Raw genomic sequence first — 14,322 nt, 5'->3', positions numbered from 1 at the left:
GAGAAATATTAGGAATAATGATTCGCGGAAATCACGCGTTTCGGGAAAATACCGACGAGAATCCTAAGTAACAGATAATTATAGAATAAATACGAATTGAATAAAGAATCTAAAACTATAGAGAAGTTCGGGTTTAATGATCGAGTGTAAACTTTACAAAAGCTTTTCTTTACTTAGATTTATTATAAATTTTATTGTCAAAGTTTTATGGTAATAAATATGATTTACTTATAATAAACACCTAAAAATACTTGAATAAATACTTACAAAGATTTTGTAGAATATATAAAGAGATTTATTTTCTCAATTTATAAATACGTTTAATATATGTTTGTTAGTAATAGATATATCTTTTATATTAAGGTCTTTTATAAAATATTTAAACTATACATTATTTATCAAAATTACATTAAATATATAACTTAACTTGAAAAACTTATTTAAATCAATCTTTTTACTTAATACTTATTCATACATACATGCATATATATATATATATATATATATATGGATTTTTAACATGGATTTAGAAAACGCCTAGTTTAGATGTCGGGTTTGTAAGAACATTGATTTATTTTTATATTTAATATTAATAATATAACTACATAATTAAATATATAATATGTATAATAGTTTACAACCCAAAAAAAATGATATAAAAACGGGCTGGGGAGGTTTCGAACCTGCGCCCCAGCCACCACGCAGTCCGTAGCCAACGCACAAACCAACTGAGCTAGATGATCAGATGATTATAATCTGAAACGGGTTTATTAAAAACACATGGCTTGCGAACCAAGTTAGAACATAAACCCTAAATCGTTAATTGATTAAACCCTCTTGTGTTTAATCAATTAACCATAGGGTTAATGGATTAAAGAATACGACGAACAGATCCAAGAAATCAATTACCTGTAACAGGGATTACGTGAGGATTAAAAGATCAAAACGTCGCCGGCCAGTATGGGGTCAAGAACACCATTCAAACGGCAGTAATAACGCAATTGGGGCTAGGGCTTTTGATCGCGGGATGAAAGAGGTGTTGTATGAATGTTTAATTGAATTTACATGGCTGATTTCATATATAACGAAGGCGCTTTAGGGTCGGCTAGGTTTAACACGTTGCAGATCTTGATTTTATTTAATTAACACAACAAGGGTGTCGGTTAGGCCGATTTAAGGAAGGTATATCACGTAGTTGATTCAATTTCCATAAACACAACGAATATTGAGGTCCAAGACATGCCAATTTGAAATCAGGTTCGTGAAACGGGTATGGATTTAAGGGTTGGGTTCTGGATATCCATATTTGATGGGTTATAATTTATAAAATTTCAGTTTAGTCCCTATGATTTGAGGATGGGTACACAAGGAGGTAAAAGTTTATATCTTGGATTAAATATGCCAAATTGAGAAAGATATAAGTATAAATAGTTAAATAATTATAATAATAATTAAACAATTCAAACTTGATAAACGAAATAACCCGAACATTGAACCGAGTCAGGTAAAAGTATAAGTTCGAAAACAAGAGTTGTTACAAAAATAGTGGAGTACAGATAAAAATATAGAAGAATGTGATCCCCCCTGACAGGTGGTCCATAGGACAACCCTTAAGTGGTTTAAGTTCGTTAATATTCGCATGTTTAATCAGTTTATCTTGTTGAATAAGATAACTACGAGTACTCGTATAATGGCAGGTATGAGAAGATAGAAGATGGAATTCCGAGAACATGGGCGAAAACGGTGAAGAAAACGGACTTGACACGAAGAAGTTATGACGAAAACAAAAAATTGGTGGTGAAGACCACCGTAGCTTACGGTACCCACCGTAAGCTACGGTGGGAGTTGAAGATAAAAGCTGCCGTAAGGCAGTTTAAACCCACCATCAGGTTTTAGGAAGCCACCGTAAGCTACGGTGGCCACCGTAGCTTATGGTGGAGGCTGCGCTGCACTTTGTAACTGCCATAAAACATGTACTTTTGGACGGCTTTTCATATCTTTATCACATCTTTTCATCTAAGAAACACTTGGAGGCGATTTTTGGAGACAAGAATATTATTTTGAGTGTGGTAATCGTTAAAGACTTGTTTTTGATTCATATGCAAATTATAATCGAATGAATGATGAACCGAATCAACCCCCCCCCCCCCCCTTAGGTTTTATATAGTTATAAAATAATGATTTTTTCCGGCTAATTTATGTCACTGACGGGCCACACCAATGGTCACCGGCCCACCCGGTCATCTCCATACCCCGGATACAGAACCTTGGAGGTTCTAGGTGTAAGGCCCCGTCACCGGTAACCCTACTTTCGTGTTGGATTTACTCATAAACGCAGTTCTAAATATCAGAGTTAATTAAAACATTCGCGGAATTTAAAAACTTTCATAAAACATTTCATAACAAAACACGTCTTGTCTTAAAATATCATTTCGTTTTTCAAAATAAACGAAACATTAAACTTAAACGTCTTAAGTCTTTCGATGCCAGCCTCTTATTCAGTGCCACGTGTCTCCTCAAGCGAGCTGCCTCATCCTACTCACCTGCGTGCATACTAAAAGTCAGCTACGCTGAGTGAGTTCTAGTTAATCATACACTATACAATACACATAAACTTATATTCTTTCATTCATACTTTCGTTCATACTTTCATTCATACTTTCATACATATTTTCTTTACATACATAATCCTACGTTTTAAAGAGCCTTTCGCCCTATAACCTCACATATATTATAAGGGTCTGGTCCCTAACATCACAGATATTATAAGGGTCTGGTCCCTAACATCACAGATATTATAAGGGTCTGGTCCCTAACATCACAGATATTATAAGGGTCTGGTCCCTAACATCACAGATATTATAAGGGTCTGGTCCCTCTTTCCTCGAATATTAGTAGGGTTCGGTTCCCTAGTTCTCGAATATTAGTAGGGTTCGATTCCCTCTTCGTTACCATACAACCATACATCATACCTCGAGTATTATTAGGGCTCGGTACCCTTTTCGTAACCATACAACCATCATTTCCTTCTTTTATTAACTTTATTACGTTCATACACATAAGCATACATATCATACTTATCTTATACATAGCGTTACAACCTGACAGTACGTGCAATATCCGAAGATCGTTCACGTACCATCAAGCAATCATTCATTCATATCACATCATTCACATAAGGCATACACTTATCTCTTAGGATAAGCGTATTAACAAACATATCGAGTATGCACACAGCCCCGAAAGCATAACACATAAATGGGGCTAGAACTCACCTGAACACGGTTACGTTCACCGTTAATCGTAATCCCTTTCTTCAGTTGTGCATGGCTGACTGTATAACAAGTATACGCATCAATTAACTATCACTTCTCATATTGCATTTCTATCTTTATATGACCCACAACGAACGGGGATCCGGGGGCAGCTCCCCTGGCAGCGGGGTCTAGGGGCGGCAGCCCCTAGCAGGGTCCAAGGGGCAGAGCCCCTGGCTGGGGTCGAGCTGCCAGGTCAGCTTGGAAAAATTTTATTTCCATTAACTGTCTTAACACATTTTTCATTAGGTTTTTAATTTATTTCCTAATCGAACTTGACTTTAAGCGAAGTTAAACCTTAGGCGAACTTAGCTTTAAGCGAAGTTAAACCTTAAGCGAACTTAGCTTTAGGCGAAGTTATCAGTTAGGCGAACTTGGCCGTAAGCGAAGTTATCAATTAGGCGAACTTGGCCTCAGGCGAAGTTACCAGTTAGGCGAACTTGGCCGTAAACGAAGTTATCAATTAGGCGAACTTGGCCGTAAGCGAAGTTATCAATTAGGCGAACTTGGCCTCAGGCGAAGTTATCGCTTTGAAGGCGAAGTTATCGCTTTGAAGGCGAAGTTGCCCAGTTCAGCCGCTGTTTGGTTTCTATGAAGCATTTTTGGCGATTTTAACACCCTTGTTATGGTTCAACATCACCCACTACGTTCCCCAACCGTTTTCGGTCGTTTATACACTATAAAGCTTGGATCTTTAAACTTCAAAGATCAAGAATCATACATTTTTGTGCTTGTTTGGATCTCGTTTAACTTGTTTAATCACAACTAATCGTTCTCTCTCCCTCGGATCTTGTTCGTTCCTCTCTCGGCCGCCGGCCGTATGGCGGTGATGTGGTGTGTGTGTGTGTTTTGGAGTTTGTTAGAGAATAAGATGGAATGAGTGATGGTTTAGGGTTTAGGGGATATTTATATCCCTTAAAGCCCATGGACCTAAGGTCCATTCTCATTTAACCCATCTCAATTAATCTAAGTCCATGATCCGCTCCTTACTCGATATTAAATAATCAATAACGCGAAATCACTAAACATAACTTTCTTTATTCAACCTTAAAATTTTAGGATGTTACACTAGGCTAGGCATGTCCATGAAGGAAAGCTTTACCTACACCTACATCATTCCATCCCATAAGTCCCGACATCGACCCATCATAGGTGAGAAATATTAGAGAATATTATAGAACTAGCTTTTGAACCCGTGTATTACACGGGATTTGCCAAATAATAAAAATAAAAAGATCCATTATTTGAAAGAAATGAACAAAATTAAAGCTAAAAATAAAATATATAGTACAAACAATAAGAAGTCTAGAACCTCAAATTTACAAAATCAATTTTTTATATACAATAATTGCATAAATTGTTTTGACCAATTACCCGTGGATAACTATGATGAATGAGATAAAATATTAGAAAATTATAATGAAAATTATAACCCATTTCTCAAAATTGTTTTGTCCCATGACCTATGGATTGTTATAATAAATAAGATGATAAATTAGATAATTAGAAATGAAATTATATCCATTTGTCAAAATTATCTTGACTCACGACCCATGGATTGTTAGGTAGAATTAAATGAGAGATTAAAGAATTAGAAAGAAAATTATAACCCATTTGTCAATATGGTTTTGCTTCATAACCCATGGATAAGTCAAATGAATGAGAAGAGAGATTAGACAAAGAATGAATGTGGGATTGGCACATCATCTTCAATATTTTCTTTTATTAGTATAGTTAGATATATTATTAGAGTTTTAGTATTATAGTGTTACCATAATTAGGAGATTGTATTTGATTATGTTTCGTTGTATTTATCTTTTGTAACACTATATATAGTTGATCAATAATACATTACATCTCACGGGGTTTTTATTATTCTACATGGTATCAAAGCCTTAAGGTTTTGGCTTGTGTCTTTCTCTTCTTCTCAATCTCGTCCTGTCTCATGGACGTTTATACACACAATATATAGTTGACTACGGTCTATGTGTTAGCGCTTCCTCAAGCGTCGCCAAGTACCCAGTTTTGTTTTTCGGTTCCAGGCGCAAAACAAAATCGTGTTTTTAAACTTGAAGAACCACTTTTGACTTTTGAGTTATTTGATCTTTATTCTCAAATTTGATTTTCCTTTTAGTATAATTGTTTTCACCTTCTCAACAATTCTTTTACTTATCTTCTTATTTAGCTTTTCTTGCTTTTGTTTTTTTCTCATTGAAAAAAATATATATACATATATTGTCTGATTGAAAAACAGAATGTGTAGTTTTTTTTTCTATTCAGTTTTTTATTTGTTTAGTTTTTTCTCTCATTCACAAAGTTCCTTTGCATTTGTAATTTCTTTAGCTTTTGTTTATTTTTTTTTCTCTTGTCATTAATTTCCTTAAAAAAACGTAGTTTTTTTCTTTATTATTATTATGATTTAGTCTTTTGTTATTTATTTATATTCTTCGGAATATGAAAAGAATTGCCGCAAAGTCTTTGCTTTGGCCGACTCAGTCATAGCTCATGCTGTCGCAGTCGAAGCTCTTGTCATCATGCCTAGCCGCCTGACTACGGTCAAGCCGCCGCCGATCTTCTTAGATCCTATAACCGATCGAGTTCCCGCTCTACGTGACAGCCGATCGTATATCTTCACAAGTTGTGCGCTCCAATCCGAGCGTTCGATTTCCTACCGCTCTGACTGCGGGGGAATATTATAGAATATATTATTAGAGTTTTAGTATTATATTGTTACCATAATTTGGAGATTGTATTTGATTATGTTTCCTTGTATTTATCTCTTGTAACACTATATATAGTTGATCAATAATACATTACACCTCACGGGGTTTTCATTATTATACAAGAAACCCCCCTTTGACTAGGGCTATTCAAAACCGGATATCCGAAATTTCGGATATCCGAACCTTTCGGATAGTGAAAATCACTATCCGAATCCGAATCCGAAGTTTCGGATATCCGAAGTTCGGATATCCGAAATTTCGGATATCCGAAATCGGATATCCGAATATCCGGAAAAAAAAATACTCACTCTAATATGATATAATATATATATATATATATATATAATATGTCTCACTGTGCAGGAAGACATTCAACTTATGGCAGACACGGGTTTGGAAGCTTTTACATTTTCAATATCTTGGTCCAGACTCATCCCAAGTATATTGACTTAATACTCAATCTAATATCTGTTATAACATATATGTAATTCAAATATTCAATTAATACTCACTCTAACAATAAATGATGGTGGCTGAATGGATGTTGGATGGGATGGCGACGGGACACGGCATGGCGACGGGACGGGATACTGATAGCCGGAGATGGTGGCCGGAGTCGGAACGGTGTTTTAGAATACCGGATATTAAGTTAGAGAGAATGAGAGAGGCGCAGATTCATGTTATGTGAGATATTGTGATCTAGGGTTTGTGTATAATGTAAATAAAATTAAAAAATATTAAAATTAAAATACCGGATAATTCGGATATCCGAAAAATCAGAAAACTACTATCCGAATCCGAATCCGAATCCGAATTTTCGGATAGTTCGGATACGGATAGTCGGATAATTCGGATACGGATTCAGATTCGGATAGTTTTGAACACCCCTACCCTTGACCCATAACCTGAAATCCTTATTCTATCACAGATAAGACGTGAACTTAATACCTCCCCATTTTAATGAAGTCTTTGGATGACTCACTTAAATAACAATTTTATAATTCTAAATAATAATTTAACTTATAAAATAAACTTTATTTTTATGAGAAATCGTCTAGTATAAATATGATAACGTGGTTTTTAAATAAATTTACCTATGGGCCTTAAATCTTTTATTCTCACAAACCCTACCACCATATGCATAGTTGCCGATTTTCTATCATTCTGTTTTTGTTCATAGGCATCATGCATAAGGGTGTTATGATCAAGTCTGCAACAGACATACTGAAGCAGAAAAAGAAACAAAAGCAGGATTTTATCAATAAACATAGACAAAAAAATCCTGACAATCAACAACACATCATCGGTTCAGAGATTAGTTCTGTTACAAAAGAAGCTGAAACTGAGTCAGGTGACATTATTATTATTGATAATAATATTGACTATGATGATATATTGTTGTGTCACATATTACCAAAGGTTCCAGCCGAATCGATAATCCGATTTAAGTCCGTTTCCAAAGGATGGCACTCGTTCTTAACGACCCCTATGTTTGCCCAAATGCATCAAGAACACCACCAAAACAGCCACAAACTACTCTTTATATCCAATACTACAAGACCACTCACCTTCAGCTCCGTGGATTGCGAAAAACTTGAAGATGGTTTCACCTCCGAACGCCATTTTCCATTTGAAGTAGACTGTCCTCAGGACATGACCATTATAACGTCTTTCAATGGACTGGTGTGCGTGGGCATAAAGGATAAACATAGCAAGTATGAACTCAAATACTCTCGTCTAATCTTATGGAATCCACCAACTGGTGACTATAAGACGTTATCTAAAACCAATGCTCATGAAGAATGTTATAAGGCCTCAAGGAGAGTATTCGTGTTGTGTTACGTCTCTTCTGAAGACTACTACAAGCTTCTTCGTGTAACCAAGTCTTGCAATGTTTATATATACTCGTTGAAATCTGACTCGTGGAGAAATATTGAGCAAACTGAGGAGTTCCATCGTCTATCCTGCTCGTTTTTTTATCACAATGCATTACTGAACGATAAACTCTATGTCCTTAAAAAAGGCAACGCAGATTTATATTCAGTTATGAGGCTCGATCTGAAGACCGGAAAATTAACAGAGGCAGAAACTCCCTTCTCTAGAAAATTTGAGGCATGTTTGGGTTTCACTGTTCGAAGAGGCTGCATTCATGTTTGGATGTGCAGGCATTCGAACAGGGATCGTTATATTGACTTGTGGAGGATGGATGGTGATGGTCATGGTGATTGGATAAGGGTGGTAACTTTTTATGAGACAGTTGCATTTGATCGTTGGTTTATGCAACCGCTGCACTTGATGGCGGATGGTAAGTGGCTCATGCTTCACAATCAATGTCTTTACATAACAAATCCAGAGAAGCCTAACAGGTTGATGTGATCATATTCCTCTATGGTATACAAGTATGAGGACACGCTTATGGAGATCGCTCCCGGAGGGAAATACCTCGAGACGTTGGTGTCACCGAATCAGTATATGAAGTAATATAGTACTCCATTCTTTTTTATTTTCTCTGGCAACTCTTACATTGGCTTCTTGCTTTCAGTTACTTGGTTTTTTGCTAATGTCACTTTTCACAACTAGAAAACAAGTTATTTTCTCACAAAATTTTTCTACAAATTTCATACGAAGTAGTTCCAACAGATTTCCAACAAAAAAAATAAGCTCCAACTTTGCTACAACATTATATAATAAACATTATGTTAAGTCAAAATAGTTTTTGTAGGAAAGTTGTAAGAAGTTTACAACCAAATGTTTTTGTAACAATTTTGTAAGAAAAGTCGTTGGAAAACGGTTGAAAGCGATTTTCAAGCATGTGTTTTCCAACGTAACTTTTGTTAGAAAACTGTTAGAAACTGGATTTTCCAACAAATTTCCTACGAATTCAGTTGTAAAAAAACATATCTTTTTCTAGCAGTGTTTGAATTGTGTGCCAAAGTGTCATGTTGCATACTACCATGACTCAATGTCTCCTACCTGGACATAAGCGTCAATCATAGCGTTGGATGCAGTTGTGCCTCGGGATAAATGTGTTTTATCTTGTCTACTACTAGATTTTTTTGGTTGAAACTATTCACAGTTGTTTGTTAATCATGAACATTGGTAGCTTTAGTGTACAATCGTTTAAAGCTCAATTAGGGTTGGGTTATGTACGGGTCACCTAGTTAAAATAAGAACGCATATAGCTCACAAGAACAACAGTGGTTGTTAAAATAATGTTTAAACATAGCTGAAGAACACATATTATATAATGCAAAGTTTCATCTTGGCAAAGTCGTTTGAGGTTTTAAATAAATTTGAAGAAACCATCAACTTATACTTTCATAACCAAAGGTTTACGAATGAACTCCGTGTAACTTGTTACCAATATAGTGAATCAGTAGCGAAAACATTAACCATTTATGTTGCACAGTTGCTTGTTGATACTTACACAACTAGTTTGTTCATCTTACGTAGACGTTCAAGCATTTAGTCGTTGATGCTTTTTTATGATTTTGTTTTCTTATTGCAGTGAAGCAACAATAATATGGTTGTGTGTAGTTTTAATCGTTGCAAATAACTTTCTTTCATTATTTATTTTTTTTATCATGTGCATTTCAAAAATCCAATTATAAGCATAGACATAGAATGAGGAATTTGCTACTTAGTTGCTTTGCACACATTAAGTTTTGCCTATACGAATTTGGTACATTTTTAACTTATTTTATACAAATGGGTCGATTTTGGTAAGCTTTAATCTATAGCGGGTCAATGGCGTTACCTAACCCGTTTGAAACACGTTTTCTGCCTTTTATTGCTTTGAAATCATTTATCTCTTTCACATGACTCATGAGACCTCACTTTGAATTTGTTCAATTCTTAATTCTCTTACAATTGGCTCTTGCTTAGATCAGGCGGACACGTGTTTAGTGGTAGGCATGTTTAGAATTCGATTCGGATTCGAAAAATCCATATTTGATTCGATCAAAATTAGAGTCCGGTAATTAAATTCGAAGCGAATACGAATATATTATTTTCCATTTCTCAATACAGTAGTTAAATGATTACACACAATTATTTTTTCATTAAAACATGTCAAATCAGATTGTGAACACCACTTAATTACATACTCAACAAGTTAAAATCTAACATGTAATTGCATTATATGAAGATTTGACTAGCGGTTCAAGTATGTTGGATCCGACAGTTTAGAAATTAAGTGACCATTTTGGGTATTTTTGGTTTAAGTGGGTTAGTCCAGGAATTGTATTGGTAAAAAAGCGATTTTGGTCATTGTCCCTTCATAAAAGTCAGGCCCTACATTCAAACAAGACTAGAAAAGTCAGAATCAATATTACTTTAAGCCTTCCAGCTTGGATCATTCACCATTAAGAAAATTGGAAAAGAATATACTTATATGCTTATACTCGAGTTAACAATGAGTCGAGTACGCGTCATGTTTTAGTAATCGTGTCCATACCCGATTATAAAACTATGTCCCGTACCCTATTGAAAGCATGAATAAAATGCGCTGAGAGGTTAATTTTCAGTTGCAATAAACTAATTAATATTCCTTTTTTGGAAAAAGAGATGCTCATTCACCTTTTCTAAGTGTTCCTTTTCAGCACTAAGTAGGGAAGCCTTACACTTTCCTTTTATGACCCACTCATGCACAAACTAGACACACTTGCTCATGTTTTACCACTTGTACTTGCACCTGTTCTGAGTGTGTATAATCTGCTGACATGTCAGCTGAATTGTTTTTCACATGGATGCAACCATGTTAGGCACACACCTCACTTATAACTCCACACTTATTCTTCATTTGGTCTCAAGGATTCCTTTTCTTACCAATAAATATGGCTTCTCGGTTTCTCATTTTCATACTCGACCACAACTCTAAATTTCATCATAAGCTCACTCAAACAAATGGCTCAGGTTAGCAAGACAATTGAACCATGGTGGTGTATAAATGGCAGTGATCATGCTCCTGGAGACAATGATGGTCATGATCATGGTTACGAATATGCACCTATATTGGCTCGCTTAGAGGGAGACGGTGATGACGATGATGGAGATTATGATTACGCTCCAGCAGCATGAATGATAGCATTGACCTTTAGGATGTGTTTTTCTAACAGTGGGTTTTCATGGATCCTAGTTTCTTATTGTGAGAGGATTTAAATTAAGGATTGTAGAAGTTCAATGTTTTAGTGTATGTTTTGAAATAATAATGAATTGATAGTTGGAGTTATCCCTTTTGATCTGATTTGTTATTTTCTTTCAATCTTATTAAGGACATTAATAGAGCATATGTAGCATGAGATTTGTATGATATCTAATCAGGACCGGCTCCGAAAAGTCGAAAAAGAATTTGGGCCAAAGGCGGAATATTTTTTGGGCCTTAAGTAAAAGAAACATTTTGTTGTGTTTAAACAATTTAATTATAAATAAGCTTACTTGATTATGATTTAACTTGTGTAAAAATTTTTGTATAAAAATAAGCTTAAAATTGTCTTAAATAAGACTAGAACCCACAATCTTTTGGTTAGATGTCATACCCCTTTACCATTAGACCAAGCTAGTGGATTGTAATTGTGTTGAAACATTGATTATACACATGTTTTTGATAAAATTACAAATAATTTTTTTCCAAAAAAAAATTCGGGCCTAGCAAGGTGTCGAGCCTGTGGCCGTCGACTACCCTACCACGCCTCAAAGGCGGCCTTGTATTTAATATTGCATGCATGTATGCAATTCTATATCTCCATAACATGTAAATGTTTATGATGACCACTACAATGATGACAAGTGATCATAATTATATCTTATGCCTTAGGAAGCAATATAGTATTTTTTTTGGGTAAATAGGAAGCAATATAGTATTGCTTCCATATGTATCACATGAATTCATAAATACCTTTGAATTAATGAATTAATAATGATAATTAATTAACAATTAGTCCTATTTTGGTATGTAGAACTTAAATGAAACCCTGGAGGAAATTAGAAGTTATCGTAGTAATGATGCAATGCTTACATGCTAATCATGATGAATGACTTCTTATTTAAATCATCGCGTATATAGCACATGCACAGAATGCATGAAAGCTGTTTCTAGCCAGCAAACTTCCCAACTTACTGTGATAACAATGCTGATTCTTGATAAGTTTAAAGCCTAGCTGAACATTAACAACTGGCAGATGATTTCATACTCTATTGATGAAAGATCCATACAACATGAAAGAAGAGAATTTGCATTTGTTAACATATCAAAAGAAAGCCGTAATGCACTCGGGTACTTACACTAGTTCTGGAATAACAAATGTTTGTGTGTATGATTATGTAAACTAATATTCATCTTCTATAGAAATATCAATAACTAGATAAAAAAATGGATTTGTCCTATATACATATAAAAAAGAGTTAACAAATTTTAGAAGCTTGTAACAATGATATTAATATTTTGGGATTTGGGGATTTTGTGTTGTGGTTCCAACAATTAATCGTTGGCCAAAGAAATTAGACGGAAGCCAGATTAGAAATTTAGAGAGAAACTTAGATCAAATTAACATTTTTCATTCATAATCCTAACATATAAGAACTAGTGGCTTATATAGCCAAGATACATAACCAACCCACTACTTAATTAACTACCCGCTAGGCCACTACAAAGATATTAAACGGACAATTATCAATCTAAACAAATACAAAGAACATAGAAAAGTTGCACTGCATGGCATTGAGTTGAAGGTATGGAAACATGGGTGTGGTGCCAGATCGTGGCACACAACAATCCCTCCCGCTTGAAGAAATCGTGTCCGCACGGTTGAGAATGTGGACATGATATGACGCGTTGCCACGGTGGTCGCCATTCGAGCCTTCCAACGGCGTTCGGAGCAGTCACCACGAGGCACCACGGTGGGCGCCACTCCTTGAAAGACCGGACATATGCATGGTTATCTCGATTAATGCGGGTAAAATACTCAAAATCAAACCCATGAAAAAGGGTTGTTGCTGGGGTGGGTCGTGGAGGTTGGTGTGAAACAGTGAGGGTTGAGCCAAGTGTTGTGTGGTTGTGATAATGGCGGTACAACGGTGGATGCAAACAACACAGGTGGAGGTGGTTTGATGACAGCAGATGGTGGTGGTGCGGCGGCAGTGGCCAGTGTTGGCGTTGTGGGTGCGGAAGCGACAAAGGTTGGGAACCGAGGTCGGTTTTTGAGAAGATTGATCATCTCCGCAAGTGTTGACTCGATTCGAGCCAACGACTCGTTCCATGTTTGAGCGTCCATAGAGGGGATCAAGACCGCTCTGATACCACTGTTGTGGTTCCAACAATTAATCGTTGGCCAAAGAAATTAGACGGAAGCCAGATTAGAAATTTAGAGAGAAACTTAGATCAAATTAACATTTTTCATTCATAATCCTAACACATAAGAACTAGTGGCTTATATAGCCAAGATACATAGCCAAGATACATAATCGACCCACTACTTAATTAACTACCCGCTAGGCCACTACAAAGATATTAAACGGACAATTATCAATCTAAACAAATTCAAAGAACATAGAAAAGTTGCACTGCATGGCATTGAGTTGAAGGTATGGAAACATGGGTGTGGTGCCAGATCGTGGCACACAACGTTTTGTCACCTAATAGTAAACAAGTTTCTGTCTTCGTGAAAAATTATATAAATGTTAAACTAAATGCATATTAATTGTTGGTTATTCTTTTTGAGTTTAAGGCATTGTTCCATTTTGGTCATTCAGTTTAAACAATACTCAAATTAGTTTCTATATCAAGACTGTGTCCTAATATTAACATTATGATTAATTTATATAAATGTCACTTGCTAGTTGGTTAGAGTGGACTTACTACTACTTGCTAGTTGTCATGTATGCTTAGATGCATATATCCCACATAAATGAATTGAATACAATTATATACAAATGGTGCTGAGAAGTTAATATTGTTTAGTTGTAATTAATTAATTAGTATTTCTTTGTCAAAAGAGGAATGCTCATTCACCTTTTCTTAGTGTTCCTTTTCAGCACTAAGTAGGGAAACCTTGCACTTTCCTCTTATGATCCACTCATGCACAAACTAGACACACTTGCTCATGTTTCATCACTTACAGCTGTTCTGAGTGTGCTTAGTCTGCTGACATGTCTCCTGAATTGTTTTTCACATGTTACACACACCCTTTACTTACAACACCACACTTATAACCATGCATGGATGACGTGAGGTCGAAGAATCACTCAAAAATAAACCGATTATAACTAATTAGATAGCAATAAGCGGG

General features: G+C 35.6%; 1 protein-coding gene across 1 annotated transcript; it reads left to right on the top strand.

Annotated features, from left to right (window-relative positions):
* The first annotated feature begins 7,222 nt into the window (after window positions 1-7,222).
* LOC143632322 (putative F-box protein At1g47790) lies at window positions 7,223-8,413 on the top strand. Its single transcript, XM_077100874.1, has one exon. The coding sequence runs from the start codon at window positions 7,223-7,225 to the stop codon at window positions 8,411-8,413; it is 1,191 nt and encodes a 396-aa protein (XP_076956989.1).
* The last annotated feature ends 5,909 nt before the right edge of the window (window positions 8,414-14,322 follow it).

Source organism: Bidens hawaiensis, unplaced genomic scaffold, assembly GCF_021521415.1.
Source record: "Bidens hawaiensis isolate Kalapana, Puna unplaced genomic scaffold, B.hawaiensis_p1.1 tig00006387_1, whole genome shotgun sequence".
Taxonomy (NCBI): Eukaryota; Viridiplantae; Streptophyta; class Magnoliopsida; order Asterales; family Asteraceae; genus Bidens; species Bidens hawaiensis.
The sequence above is the reverse complement of the archived record's forward strand: the minus strand, read 5'-3'. Positions and strand labels throughout refer to the sequence as shown.

What these genes read in the sequence shown, in the direction of transcription:
- LOC143632322 (XM_077100874.1), top strand. Translation starts at nt 7,223, where the DNA reads ATGCATAAGGGTGTTATGATCAAGTCTGCAACAGACATACTGAAGCAG.